The sequence below is a fragment of the Drosophila biarmipes genome, chromosome 3R (assembly GCF_025231255.1).
Source record: "Drosophila biarmipes strain raj3 chromosome 3R, RU_DBia_V1.1, whole genome shotgun sequence".
In the NCBI taxonomy this organism is placed as follows: domain Eukaryota; kingdom Metazoa; phylum Arthropoda; class Insecta; order Diptera; family Drosophilidae; genus Drosophila; species Drosophila biarmipes.
The window spans coordinates 2,297,140-2,310,701 of NC_066616.1; the positions used below are offsets into that span (position 1 = coordinate 2,297,140).

At 35.3% G+C, this 13,562-nt stretch overlaps 1 protein-coding gene and 1 long non-coding RNA gene across 14 annotated transcripts in view; one reads left to right on the plus strand and one right to left on the minus strand.

Moving 5' to 3' along the window:
* Window positions 1-13,562, minus strand: part of LOC108025560 (uncharacterized) — a 251,521-nt gene that overhangs the window by 176,245 nt on the left and 61,714 nt on the right. For 8 of the 13 annotated variants that reach the window (XM_050889403.1, XM_044092746.2, XM_050889405.1 and 5 more), the window contains exon 3: window positions 6,329-6,342. The exons of 2 other annotated variants lie outside the window; for them this stretch is intronic. In XM_050889403.1, the coding sequence (XP_050745360.1) occupies window positions 6,329-6,342 (14 nt within the window). Of the gene's footprint in view, window positions 1-6,119; window positions 6,343-13,562 lie in introns of all 13 variants that reach the window. 3 more of the 13 variants (XR_006368025.2, XM_044092738.2, XM_044092739.2) reach the window with 1 other exon arrangement.
* Window positions 1-13,562, plus strand: part of LOC127011608 (uncharacterized) — a 147,965-nt gene that overhangs the window by 78,261 nt on the left and 56,142 nt on the right. The window lies entirely within an intron of this gene.

Here is a 13,562-nt window from a genome sequence, read left to right on the forward strand (position 1 = left end):
TAGAGAGGGGGATCATGTACGAATAAGTAAATATAAGCATGTCTTTGAAAAAGGTTGTACTCCAAACTGGAGAACGGAAATTTTTCGAATTCGGAAAGTACAAAATACATCACCCACCACATACGAGGTGTGTTCAAAAAGTAAGGTGACTTTTCAAATTTTGCGGGCAACATACTTTCGATTTTCGATTTTTTTGTTTTGTTATGTTGGTACACTCTTCCCTAACATCTGTACCAAGTTTCAATTGAATCCCCTTTTTTGTTTAGTTGTGAGAGGCGTAAAGGTAACAAGTTGTTTTGCGTGCTCAGCTATTTTTTGCTATCGAAAAATATGGATCAAAGGATTTCCATCAAATTTTGTGCAAAAAATAAAATTAAGTGGTCCGAAACACTTGAAATGTTGACAGTGGCATACGGTATAACTGTTCTGAGTAAAAAAAACTCTTCCAAGATGGCCGGGATTGTTTTGCAAAATCGTCGAATCACTATCAGGGAAGTTGCTGAAGATGTCGGTATATCGCTTGGCTCGTGCCATGTAATTTTTTCAAACGTTTTGGGCAAGAGTCGTGAGTCAGCGAAGTTTTTTCCAAAATTGCTGAATTTTGACCAAAATAACCGTCGCATGAGCATCGCTCAAGAGCTGTTGGATGACGTCAACGACGACCCAGATTTACTCAAAAGGGTCATAACTGGTGACAAATCATGGGTATATGGTTATGATATCGACACAAAAGCCCAATCGTCACAATGGAAGAGCCCAGGTGAGCCAAGACCGAAAAAAGCACGCCAAGTTCGATCAAATGTCAAAGTTTTGATCACTGTATTCTTCGATTACCATGGCGTGGTGCATCAGGAGTTCTTACCACATGGTCGTACGGTCAATAAACAGTATTATCTGGAAGTTATGCGCCGTTTGCGAGAAGCAATACGAAAGAAACGTCCAGAATTGTGGAAAACCAATTCATGGCTTTTGCATCACGATAATGCCCCTGCTCACTCAGCTTTGCTTGTGAGAGATTTTTTGGCCAAAAACAACACCACAATGCCTCAGCCACCATATTCACCGGATTTGGCCCCATGTGACTTTTTCTTGTTCCCAAAACTAAAGAGACCTATGAAAGGACGGAGATTTGCAACGATTGAAGAGATAAAGACTGCATCGCTGGAAGAGCTCAAGGCTATACCAAAAAGTGCTTATGGGAAGTGCTTTGGGGATTGGAAAAACCGTTGGCATACGTGTATTGTATCTGAGGGGGATTGCTTTGAAGTGGAAAACATTAATATTGATAAATAAATTAATAGTTTTTCTTGAAAATACAAAGTCACCTTACTTTTTGACCACACCTCGTATTTACTGATCAAATAATGTTTTTTCACACGCACAATTTCTATTTATAGAGTGTGAAGAAACATGTAAAGATAAGAATTCGAATGGAATTGATTATGTGCTTGTGTGTTGAGTAGGTTAAGAGAGCGTGCGTGTACAGATAAGAATTTTGTATAGAACTTGAACTCTAAAGATTCTAAAACAAATAGATGATTGTAAAGTTGTGCACTGTGTAGACTTTTTTAAAATTAGCAGATAGTTGGATTCACAAAAACATCAACTTAAAGCATAGAAAAATTAAAATGTACGCATTGACGTCAATGTGTCAAATCAAATTATGTTTTTTAACACGCACAATTTCTAATTATAAAGTGAGACGAAACATGTAAAGATAAGAATTCGAATGGAATTGATTATGTGCTTGTGTGTTGAGTAGGTTTCGAGAGCGTGCGTGAACAGATAAGAATTTTGTATGGAACTTGAACTCTAAAGATTCTAAAACAAAAAGATGATTGTATAGTTACGCACTGTGTAGACTTTTTTAAAATTAGCGGATAGTTGGATTCAAAAAAACATCAACTTGAAGCATAGGAAAATTAAAATGTACGCATTGACGTCAGTGCGTGAAATAGACTCATGTATATATACGAGTATATATATATACATATACAAATCTGGGGGTTATAAAGGGAAAGCATTTCAAAAAGTTTTCAGTTTTCGTCTATTTCTTCACGCAAGTCAATTTCGGATCGTTTATTCGTTTGCGCGTGCATTGCTCATTTATTAAAAAAAAATTTCGTTTTTGATAATAATTTCTTAAATTTCACTAATGAATTCGCTTGTGAAAATGCTACCGGTGCCCAGTGAAATAACGATTATGGAAAACCCCTCTAATTCGAATAACTCAAATGGACTATTCATCAATGTGCCGAAATTGAAAAAAATAATAATAAAAATTGAATTGAATTTCGAGATCTTGGAAGATATTTTTTTTATTATTTTTTTTTTATAAGATCCATAATCTTATAAAGAAGACTAGTGATGATAGTGAAAAAAATTTAAAAAGTGAAGTCGACATTAAATTTATAAATACTAATAATAGTATTAATGAAAACACATCAACTGCAAGCACAGTTGAAGAAAAAATAAAAACAACAACAACAACTACACCTACAACATTAACATCAATATCAAACCAACCTACTTTGATAAGTAGTCTGGAGGAGAAATAAGAATGAAGTACCCCAACACCTACAATAACGACTACATCTGCAACAACAACTACAACTACATCTGCAACTAAAGCAACATCTGCAACAACAACAACAAACCCACCCAATCTTTTTGATATTATTACTAAAGAAACAAATGTTGAGAAAATAGAAAATAAAAGCATAGGAGCTGAAAAATCGCAAAAAAATTGTTATGGGTATCAATGATAGTGATGCAGAATTTCAAAACGTAATCTCAAGGAAATGTAGGGCGAGTTCCAATAAAAAGAAATACAATTCAAAAATTAAAAAGCACTGAAAACATGCATAACTCTCAAATAGAATTTACAAAGAGAAGAATAACAGAGAATTCTAAAAACTAATTAATTGAGAATGAAAGGAAAGGATACCTAGATTTAGGAAGAAGGGGGTTAATTAGATTCTTCACCGTAACATATAAAAGTGCTACGGTAGGTGTTAAATGTCACTACAATAATATATATATAGAAGATCGCATGTTAAACGTAGTGAATAAATTTAAACGTAGGAATACAAAACATTTAACTACTCGTCACCATATATTATATACCAAGTTAAAGAGCTTTCAGGTCGCAGAAAGTACGGTAATAATAGGATACCCAACGCTCCTATTATCTGATCCTATTATCTGTGGCCGAGAGCAAAATATTTTTTCATAAACTGGGTTTACAACGAATGATTTGTTGGGTTCCCTTTCATACGCCGTTCTAAGGACAGAAACTGTCGTCGTGCAGATTCATATGAGAAATTCGTTCAATTGGGTTTTCTTTTAATTTCCCAGAACTTCCTTAGCGTGTGATCCAAACTGTTGTCCTCAGTAGCTACTAGAGTGGAGTAGGAGATACATCGTGGGGGCTGATTTTCTTTTTAAACAGATATATAGATAGATCCCTTTTTTTCGAAGACAGTATTTTGTAGGGTTGGACCTTAGTGCGACATATTTTTCCTTAGCAAGCCGTTTGTGCTTGTAAAAATAAAGGTCTGCTAGTGAGACACAATAAGGAATCGAATCGAGAGAGATGGCGGCTGTTTCCGGACGATAGCCTGAGATCGACGGTAAAATTATGTATTCGATTGCCGCTTCGAAGAAAGAATTAAGCCTCATACGGTACCTTTTTAATTGCAGATTATTTATCAATTCTTCCGCAATCAAATTAACGTGTGACCCTGAGTGTAGCAAAATCCTAGCACACAGCTCCCCAGCCGCTTAGTGTTGATATCTTTTATTAAGCGCTTCTGAGCAATCTTTTCTTAAAGGAATGAAAAGTAACTGCTCTCACCAACGCGACCTAGTTTTGGGATCTACTCTAGACATGACGATGTAAATCATCATTGCCTTGGCGAGAGTTTTCTCGTTGCCAAGCGAGAGAAGATATTCATATATAGTGGTTACGGTGTCGATAAGGAATTGTAACGCCGCGGCCGATGGTGTTTGCATTGTTGGGATCAATGATCTATTAAACCTATACTGTTTCAAAGGCTTCATTCTCAAAACAGGATAAACTTTTAGACATTTGATACGGATTCGTCGTTGTGAACTAAACTCTTAAATAAACCTATAACATTTTTGAACTCAGCATAGTTGCCATCGAATTTTGCGTATTTCATTTGTGGTAAAATTCGGTTGTGACTTTCTAAAGAATTTAAACTACTATTATTTGCTAATGTGGAATGATTTCCTTGTGCTTCGAACCGATTACAATTTGAATAATAATGCCTTTGGGGATATACATAGTTCTTCTAACTCCTCTTTACATGCTGAACTATTATTAATTTCCTCTAATTGCTTTTGAATCTCGAACTCTTTTTCCATGTATGTATCCATTTAAAATACCTAAACGACATTCCATTTCGCACGCATCAGGGGGTGTTATTTAGCTACGAACTGTATGTAATTCTTATTCCGCTCATGGTTTTCCAGTAATTCGTTTGTGTCGTCTTCCGCTGAGTGAGCTCTACCAATACATTTCCGACACCCATTGTGACCAGACACTTCCCTTTTTTTTAGATTATTTCTGACAAGTAAATGCCAATGCAATGCTTCTAAAATGTCTTCACTGTCCCACCGTACAAAAAATATTTGCTAAGATATGCGCGATTGAAATAAAGAAAACGAAACGACCGACACAACCAAAGAGCGCGCGAAGAACGAGCAAGCCAAATTAAGCAAGACCAAATGCTGTTGTGTATGTGTTGGGCCTTTATGTTGTTAATGACTGAAATCCTAGTGATAATTGTTTGTGCAAGTGATTGATATGAATTGCATATATTTACGTAGGCGCTGTACGCTCTCCCGCGCCAATGTTTGCTCAGGGAACAGAAGTGAATATGCAACTTCGCAAACCCACTAGTTTTATTCAAAACAATGCCGTCATCTGTGTAAATTGTGCGTTTATTACAACAGCATTTTTATTCCAGACATGGCTAGATCGACTCGGCTAGTGATGCTGATCAAGAATATAAACACATTTTGCGGTCGGAAACGCTTTATTCTGCCTATTAAATGCTTTCCGACTAATCTAGTGTACCTTTGTAAGGGTTGGCGCCTGGAAGATTTTTTTTACTAGTTCGGTATTCCTTACCAAACCAATACGTCAGTTATAACTAGTAAGCTCTGATTAAACAAACAAAAGAGAGAGAGTGCATAATTTATTTTATTTTAAAATTTTATTTTAAATGAAAAGAAGCACTGTTGCTTTAACGGACAACCCACAAGGAAAAAAATCTCAAAACTCAAAAACAGAGAAGAAAATTTGAATGTTAAATGGATCTATTCAGATTGGGAAAGAATAAAATAAATTCACTCGCGGGGCGAACAATGAGACTTATGATGCTGACTTATGGTGCTGAACAGAATCTGGAGGTCTGCTTGCGTGTAAGGGGTACCCACGCGCAAAGATATAACCATCCCGACTGGATCTGTGTTGAATTTACTTGTATTCTGCTTTAAAACAGGACTTTTTCGTCCTTTTCCAAGGCAAGTTTCAAGCCTGCCATAGCTAACGATGACACAAGGGTTTGATGTTTCTGCTACAGCGAGCTCTTTTACCACAACTACCACCAAGCGTCGCTGACCTCTTTTGAACAGAACTCGGCCAATGCTTCACAAAACCTTTCTTCTAGTCCAAATATATAAGTTATCCCTAAACAATCATTTGAAGGTCACTGTATGAAAGTTATGGGAATACTTTTATTTCGTATTAAGAAAACAACAGTAACTTAATGGGATTTTTTTATAAAAGACCCAACTTTTAGTTCATTGCGGGATTGAAAATATAAGATTATGATTTTGTTTGAATTGAACGTGATTTTTTAGAGCAAAAATAAAAATAAAACTATTATTTTCGATTCCTGCATTTTAGTATTGTAGTTGCTAGTACTACCATAGGTGATTAGGAACTTTTAAAAGCACACTTTAATTAGACAAATATAGTTTGCTTCTCAAAGTTTCAGTTCAACTAATCGAAGGTATTTTAAATTTGAGCCAGTATAAGGAAGTGACAGTGGTCATGAAATGGCTTTTTATATCCTACTTTACATTACCTTAATGAATTTTTCTGCATTGGCTGATCACTTGAAGTAATAACAGTAAAAATGGTGGCGAAACATGTAGCGCACATTACAGTTTTAATCACATTCATTCTCATAGGCCGAGTTTTTACTATTCTCAGTAAAGTTTGTTTTTTAAGCTTTGGGTGTTCAACCACAAATAATAATAAATCAGACTTTATCAGAGGCTATGAAGAATTTACCCAAAAAGGTTTATCTAAAAAGAAAACGAAAACAAAATATAATATAACAATGTAGATTTTACGACTCAAAATATGATTTTTAATACAAATTATATAAAAAATTAAACATTATAATGTTTATATCTTAGAATAAAAATCAGATTTGTAAAATATAGTGAAGTACAAAAAAGTATAAAATAAAAAAAAAACACATCTTAACCAGGTAAACTAGAAGAAGTATTTATTTAGTCGAATTTACAAGAATTATTCGTCACAAAAGTTGATATCAGAACTTTTGTATATTGATGGTGAGTAATCTCCACGACCAGTTACCTCGTTAAGAAGTGTTTTTGCATACTTATAACATTATTCAAAAGTTTGCAAAGCAGTGAAAGAGATATTCTTGATCAGCATCACTAGACGAGTCGAGATATCTATGTCAGTCTTTCAGATTCTACGAAAACTAATTTTTATTTTTTAAGCTTTCGGGATGAATCTTTCCAAAAATTCATAATTATTTTGCAGGTAGTAGTAAAAGTAAAAAGTAGTTGAAAAAAAAAAAATTTTGGTATTTTTTTGCAATATATACTTCTTCTTTTGGGAATATTATTCTTTTATTTTTTTACAATTCTTAATACAAATTTAAAAGACAGACAACTACGACAACGATTAGATAATTAATGTCGAAGTAATACAATAATGTAATGTAATAATGGGACGGAATTGTACTATTTCTGTAGTTAGTTTATAGTATTCTACAAATAGGAAAGCTCTCGACCTACAATGCTTCCACATGAACGACCTGCATGGGTATAGAAACTTAAGCTTGCTGAAGTTAGTTTTCTTTTTTTAAATCAATACTCATTTATGCAAGAGGTTGCACTTTTTATTGTTTTAGGTCAGTCGATATGTATTGATGAGAAAAATTCATTTCAGTTAGAACTTTTTTCTATCTAAAAAACTGTAGGCGCCACAGAGGCGCTGGTGAAACAAACTTGCACTGCGCAGAACCCGAAGTCTGTCTATTCTTGCTTTTAAAACGAGATTCGAGATCTCAGCGTTCATACGAAAAGACGGACAGGCGAACACACGGATGGCCATGGCTCTGCTCGGCTAATGATCCTGAGATGGGAGTCTATGCGCCGCATCGCGAGTTGAGTTATCCGTCATGATTTTGCTTTTGTTTAGGTTTTCTTACTAAGATGTGCAGCGAGTCACTATTGTTTTTGTTGCCCGTTCGAAGGTTTTCAAAAAAATGAATCCTTAACACTTTTCTACTCTAAACCACTCTATCGTGCCCATTTCATTCTGTAGTCACTTGTCATTCTTTTAATTCATTCTCTACTTCCATTAATTTCACTCTCCTTGTTGCAACAACAATTGCGCTTCACTGGGCTAAGTTGAGCTCCCACCTAGCCACGCTCTTGAAACCCTTAAACGGTCTTTGAAGGCCATACTTCTTTCTCTCAACTCTTTATTTCCAATGACAGGTTTCTATCCGTTACATTGGTCTGTATTTCACATTAAATATTATTAATATTAATTCTCCCGACATGGCTATTCTAAATATCACACGTCCTCGTGTGCAAATTAAGTTTTTCACTAGTGATTTAATTAAAAAAATGTATTTCTATTTATTAATCACTTAATCACTACTACAACTTTTTAATAGGTCGAACTTAGTTAATTCACTGCTCGTTTACTTTTACTCGATTTGCACTACTGCTCGATTCGGATCTCAAAAACGGACTGACTGATCTCTAATTCAATGATCAATAATCAAACCTCGGCTTACGAGATTGTATCCCCAAAAATTGATAAAGAGAATGGCTCAAGAGAGTCGAAAAATAGGATGATGCAATTTGCCAACTAAATTTGAAGTCCAATCTTGGCCGGAAATTGGTGTTTACATTAGCGGAGTTTAAGGGACCGCTTCGGGGATCTTTTGTTTATATTAACGGACTCTGGGCTCGCTTTGGGGATCTTTTGTTTACGTTAGCGGACTGGATCTTTACAGCATCCGCTTGATTTGGGCTGCATGAAATTGATCTGGGTGGGAATGATTCGGAGGCCTGGTTGAAAGAAATAGCTGACCACGGGTTTATCTCGGGTCTGTCAGAGTTATTTGGAAATTGGCTCTCGGCTCAAAGCTTGCTAATCTGAAACAAATTCAAAATTACTTAAATTACTTAAATCGTGACTTTTTTTTAACCCTTAATACACATCTTGTGTCTTCAAATGACAGTTTTGCAGGATAATTTTTTCGGCGACAGATTTCAACTCATCTCCCGAGTCTATTTCAACGCCATCAATCACTTTGACAAACTCAGGTGCAACTCATTTATTTGGTAATTTTCGCAAGCTCTCATGCGGATACTTGTATGTTATTTTACTAGTCAATGATTTAAACAGGTAACGACCACATATGAGCAATTTTAATACAACAAACGGTCCTATTTCGTTGGATGCCGTTCCTCACTTCTTAATAAGACATGATCGCCAATACTATATTTTTAAATGCCTTATTTTGATCAACTATTCTTTTATCATATTTTGCAATTTTATTAATATTCTCTTTAGCTTCTGCTCTAGCTTCCTTACAATCAACCTTAGGTTCAGCTATTAGTAACATGCTCAAAGGTCTTGCCTGCGTTCCTATTAGTAACTCTAAAGGGCTGAAATTTGTCACCCGATTACTAGTACAATTCATAGCTAATTGGATGACCGCATTCTGCCAAGAGCGTTCGCTTGTCTCAACTGCTGTAAACATTCAAACATGGCCGTTGGCCCTGCTTGCATCTGTTGCAAATAAATGTAACTGAATTTTATTTGACGATCAGAAGTCACGGAGAAGTCGAAATCAAATCAAAATTCAGGGAGACATATATATAGGAAAACATACTTGGTAAATGCGTCTATTTGTACTATAAAATATTCCTTCAAATCATTTTTGCCGCTCAGATTCCACTAATATCAATATGTACGGTATGCCAGGGAACTCGTATCTTGGGCATGGGGTGCAGTTCCATTTGTACTTTGTAGTTTTCCATAAACTTTCTGACAAACGTTCAAACCAATATTGTTTATAGTCCTTGTTTGAAGTCTTCTTCCCTCAAAGATCCATTATACCCTCTTGCACATGATTAATGACCGACCACCAAAAGCCTCTCTAAATCACTAGTAAGCAACGAGTCTTACCTTTTCTCTGAATTTTGCGATACAACATTCCGGCTCTAATTTTAAAAGATTTGCGATATCAACTAAACCTAAGTATATACCCTCTGCTGTTCAACGATTAGCCGTTATCACTGTCAAGTCAACGCGAACCCAAACTACTTCATTTATCGTTTTCGAGGCCTCTGGAAGGGGATTTCATGATAAGCAGTCTATAGTCCTTTCCATGTTCTACGCTAAAATCGAATGCCTGCAAGAGCGCCCACCATCGGTGTAAACGTGTTGTCAGTTCTGCCTTGTTGCGAACCGCTTTAAAGGAATTTCAGTCAGTATGAATGGCAATCTTTCGACCTTGCAGATAATGTCGAAAATTTTTTACAGCACTTTACACGGATAAAGTCTCTAATTCATGATATTTTTATTCTCAAACCGAAGTACACTTGCTGAAATATTCGATCACCCTACATTGGCCGTCAATTCTGTGATCGAATGCTCGATTGGAAGTTCTGGGTTAAATATGGTCAGCACCGGGTCACTTGTCAACTCGTCCATAATCCTTTTAGGTTTTTCTTCATAATTCAGCTCCCAAACAAATCCATGTACCTTAACAGTTAGCTGATACTGATAACTGTCTTAAATATAAAGCCAAACCGAGAAATTATATTAACTGCGTGGAAGTAGCTGGTTGACTTAATGCGGATAAAGTTTCTATTTTCCTAAAACCCGACATAATCTATTCCTTGAAGAATAGGCACTTCTTTATGCTGAATGAAAATCCGGCATCTAACAAGGCTTTAAGCCCGATTTTTAATCTTGAAAAAACTTCTTCTTGGGAGCTTGCGACTATCAACACATTTTCAATATAAATAATTCTATTTGAGTATGCCAAATCACCTAAGGCTCGTACTATCCCTCTTTGAAATACTGCACTCGAATTGGGCTTCCGGTGACACGAAAGCTGTTTTCTTTATGGAATCAGTGTGAGTCGGTATCCGAAAAAATCCGCTGCCCATGTCCAAACTGCTAAAGGATTTACTACTTTTACTTACTTTTAATCTATGTATCTGTTCTGTTTCGCGAAAATCAATGCACTGTATACCACTGCCATCTTTTTTTTTTGACTAAAAGCATAGGACTAGCGAATAGAGAGCTTCTTGGGCGGATAACATTGCTTTTAAAGATTTGTTAAATTTTGTCCCTAATTATTAATTTTTCTTCTGCACTTAATTTACGGACGTATTTGTATAGCCTTATGCACATCAATCTGAGAATTCATTTAAAATATTTCTTAATATTAACTTATGGTATTTCGGACTCCAAAGATGTGCTAAGCATCAGGAAGTCTGTGGCCCTAGAATAGAAAAAAAAATAGAAAAAAACATGGTAAATGTCACTATTTCGCCAAAGTTTCGACTACTAAGCCCAGCCGTTTATATCCTAACATGAAAATCATAAAAACAAACACGTTAAATAGTGTTTACTTTTTCAATAATATATTAGTAAATTCCGAAATTTTTTAAGTTCAATCAACTATGTTAAAAAAGTACAAAATAATTAAATAAAATATGTTGCATAGTAAAAAGTAATTTATTTTCATATTTCTTTTAAATTTTTCATATTTACTTTCAGTAAATGAAATATTTCATTTGAATGGTTTTTAGAGTTAAAATCATTAGCATATTTTTAGTTGGATTACAAAATGTTTATATTTAAAACAGACCGGGATAAACTCTAATATAAATACAAATTAAATTTAAATTGAATATAACCCCCGTTAAAAGAATTGTTCTTTTTGGTTGATTATGTTTAATTTAAACCGAGCGCTTCAGACACATGAATGGGAGATTGGCCGGGATTTCTGTTGGTTGTTTCTAGATTAGGTTCCCGTTCCTTTGATACTCTTCCTCTTCAGTGTTTTCACTTCAAATTTATTAATAAACATTTGTAATATAATACACAAATTTGTTTTACTTTACATACATGTAATTTTTGCCAGCTAAAGACCTTGGCCAACCTATATATCATCCGTATTCAAATATTGAAGCAACTTTTAAATTTAAAGCGATTACTATTAGAAAATTCTTTATCATACCATAACGTTGTCGTACATTCGAATCCTTTCCGTCAAATAGAGATCAAATTAGGGGAGAGAAAATGGGAGAATATTTATAAATAATTCCTAAAGTCAATAAAGTAATATTTTTTTTCAGACATAATACTATAACACATGGGCTGAAAAGTCCCGGGCCTAACAAAGAAAACATGGTTTTTGGGCTCCAAATCATCTTTGTTCATCAACGTAATGACTTTCAAGCGCAATCATTCCAATCATTCAATACCACTTTTGTAGAACGATATATCTTTTGCCTTAAAACAGGCCTCAGTTTCAGCGTTTACCTCTGCGAACACCCAGTAGTCACTGGGAGCCAAACCTGGCGAATACGGTGGATGTGGGAGCCATTCGAAAGTATATATAAACATGTCCAAACACTGCTCAGAATCATCAACACGTTCTTCTTTTTGGCCAACAGTGAGCAAACGAAGCACCCATTTTGAACAGAGCTTTTTGTACCCGTTACTCGTACAGTAAAAGCGTATACTAGATTCGTCAGAAGTATGTAACAGGTAAAAAGAAGCGTTTTCGACCCCATAAAGTATATATCAGGATCACTAGCCATGTCCGTTTGTCCGTCCGTCCGTATGAACGTTGAGATCTAAACTATAAGAGGTAGTAACGCTCACATACGAATTAAACTCTTAAATCTGTCTGCCGCCACATAACATCTACTGAATAACATAAGTAGCGTCACTCCTAGCACAATAACTCACAAACAAATAAATAGAATATCGTGAAATTTTTTCAGCTGTCTTTTATTGGTTAGTATTAACTGAAAAAATTGTGACTGCAACAAAACAAGCCCCATTTATGCGTTAGGTCTGGGAATTTTTAGCGCATATGCTATGAACATAAGTTCTATATTATTGTCAAAATATCGGAACACAAGAAATATTAATAGTTATATGTATATAATTAAATTCTTGCACCATAAGTTTGATTTAAAAAACAAAACTTTATTTAATTTCTTATTCTTAAACTGGTTAAAATTTTTATATTTGAAGAACACCAACTTGCTATTGACAAATCTCAAACTGAACTCCCTTTCTAACTCCCACTTCATTTACGATCATACCTCGGTTTTGAGCTTTAGAGCTTTTTGTAAGTGAGTTTTATTGCTATTGAGTGGCTCCCTAACTTTGGACTTTAGACTCCAGACTTGGGTCCCGAGATCTGAGTATCCTGAATTGTGGGAATGTGACGATAGTCTGAACAGCGGCTCGAACGTTGAATGTTAGGCGATTTAAAAGATCTGCAGAATCAATGTCACCCTAAGGAAGCCTTACGTTTTGATTCCAGTTCAAACTACGCAGGGCAAATAAAAGAAATTTTTTTTGTACCGACTCAATACGCTCGATGTGCACTTGATATTGTGGACTCCAAGCCGACGAGCAATATTCCAAAATAGGACGGACAAGGGAGGTAAATAATAATTTGGTCGTATAAGAGTCAAAATCTTTTGACCAACGCTTTATAAACACAAGAACACTCATGGCTTTGTTAACAGTGGACATAATGTGGCAGTCAAATTTAAGTTTAGGGTCAAGAAGAACACCTAAATCGTTAACTGAATAAATACGGTCAAGTGGCGTATTTTTAAGAAACTGATAAACGTGGAGTACCACTATAAAAAGTCATAACGTTGCAGTTCAAATTTAAAAGGTTGTCCTCACACCATCCATGAAAACAATCAATATCCGACTGTAAGTTAAATTCCGACGCTATATCAGTATATGATAAACAAAGCTTAGCACCATCAGCATACATTAGTACACGAGAATGTGTTATGATTGAGGGAAGATCGTTAATAAACAAAGTAAACAAGAAAGGGCCCAAATGACTATCCTGAGACACTCCAGATGTCACGTAGATCAATTTTGAAACAGTACTCTTGAATATAACCCTCTGAGTCCTACCATTCAAGTAACTTGAAATCCAAGATAATAGATTACCAGGAAACCCAAG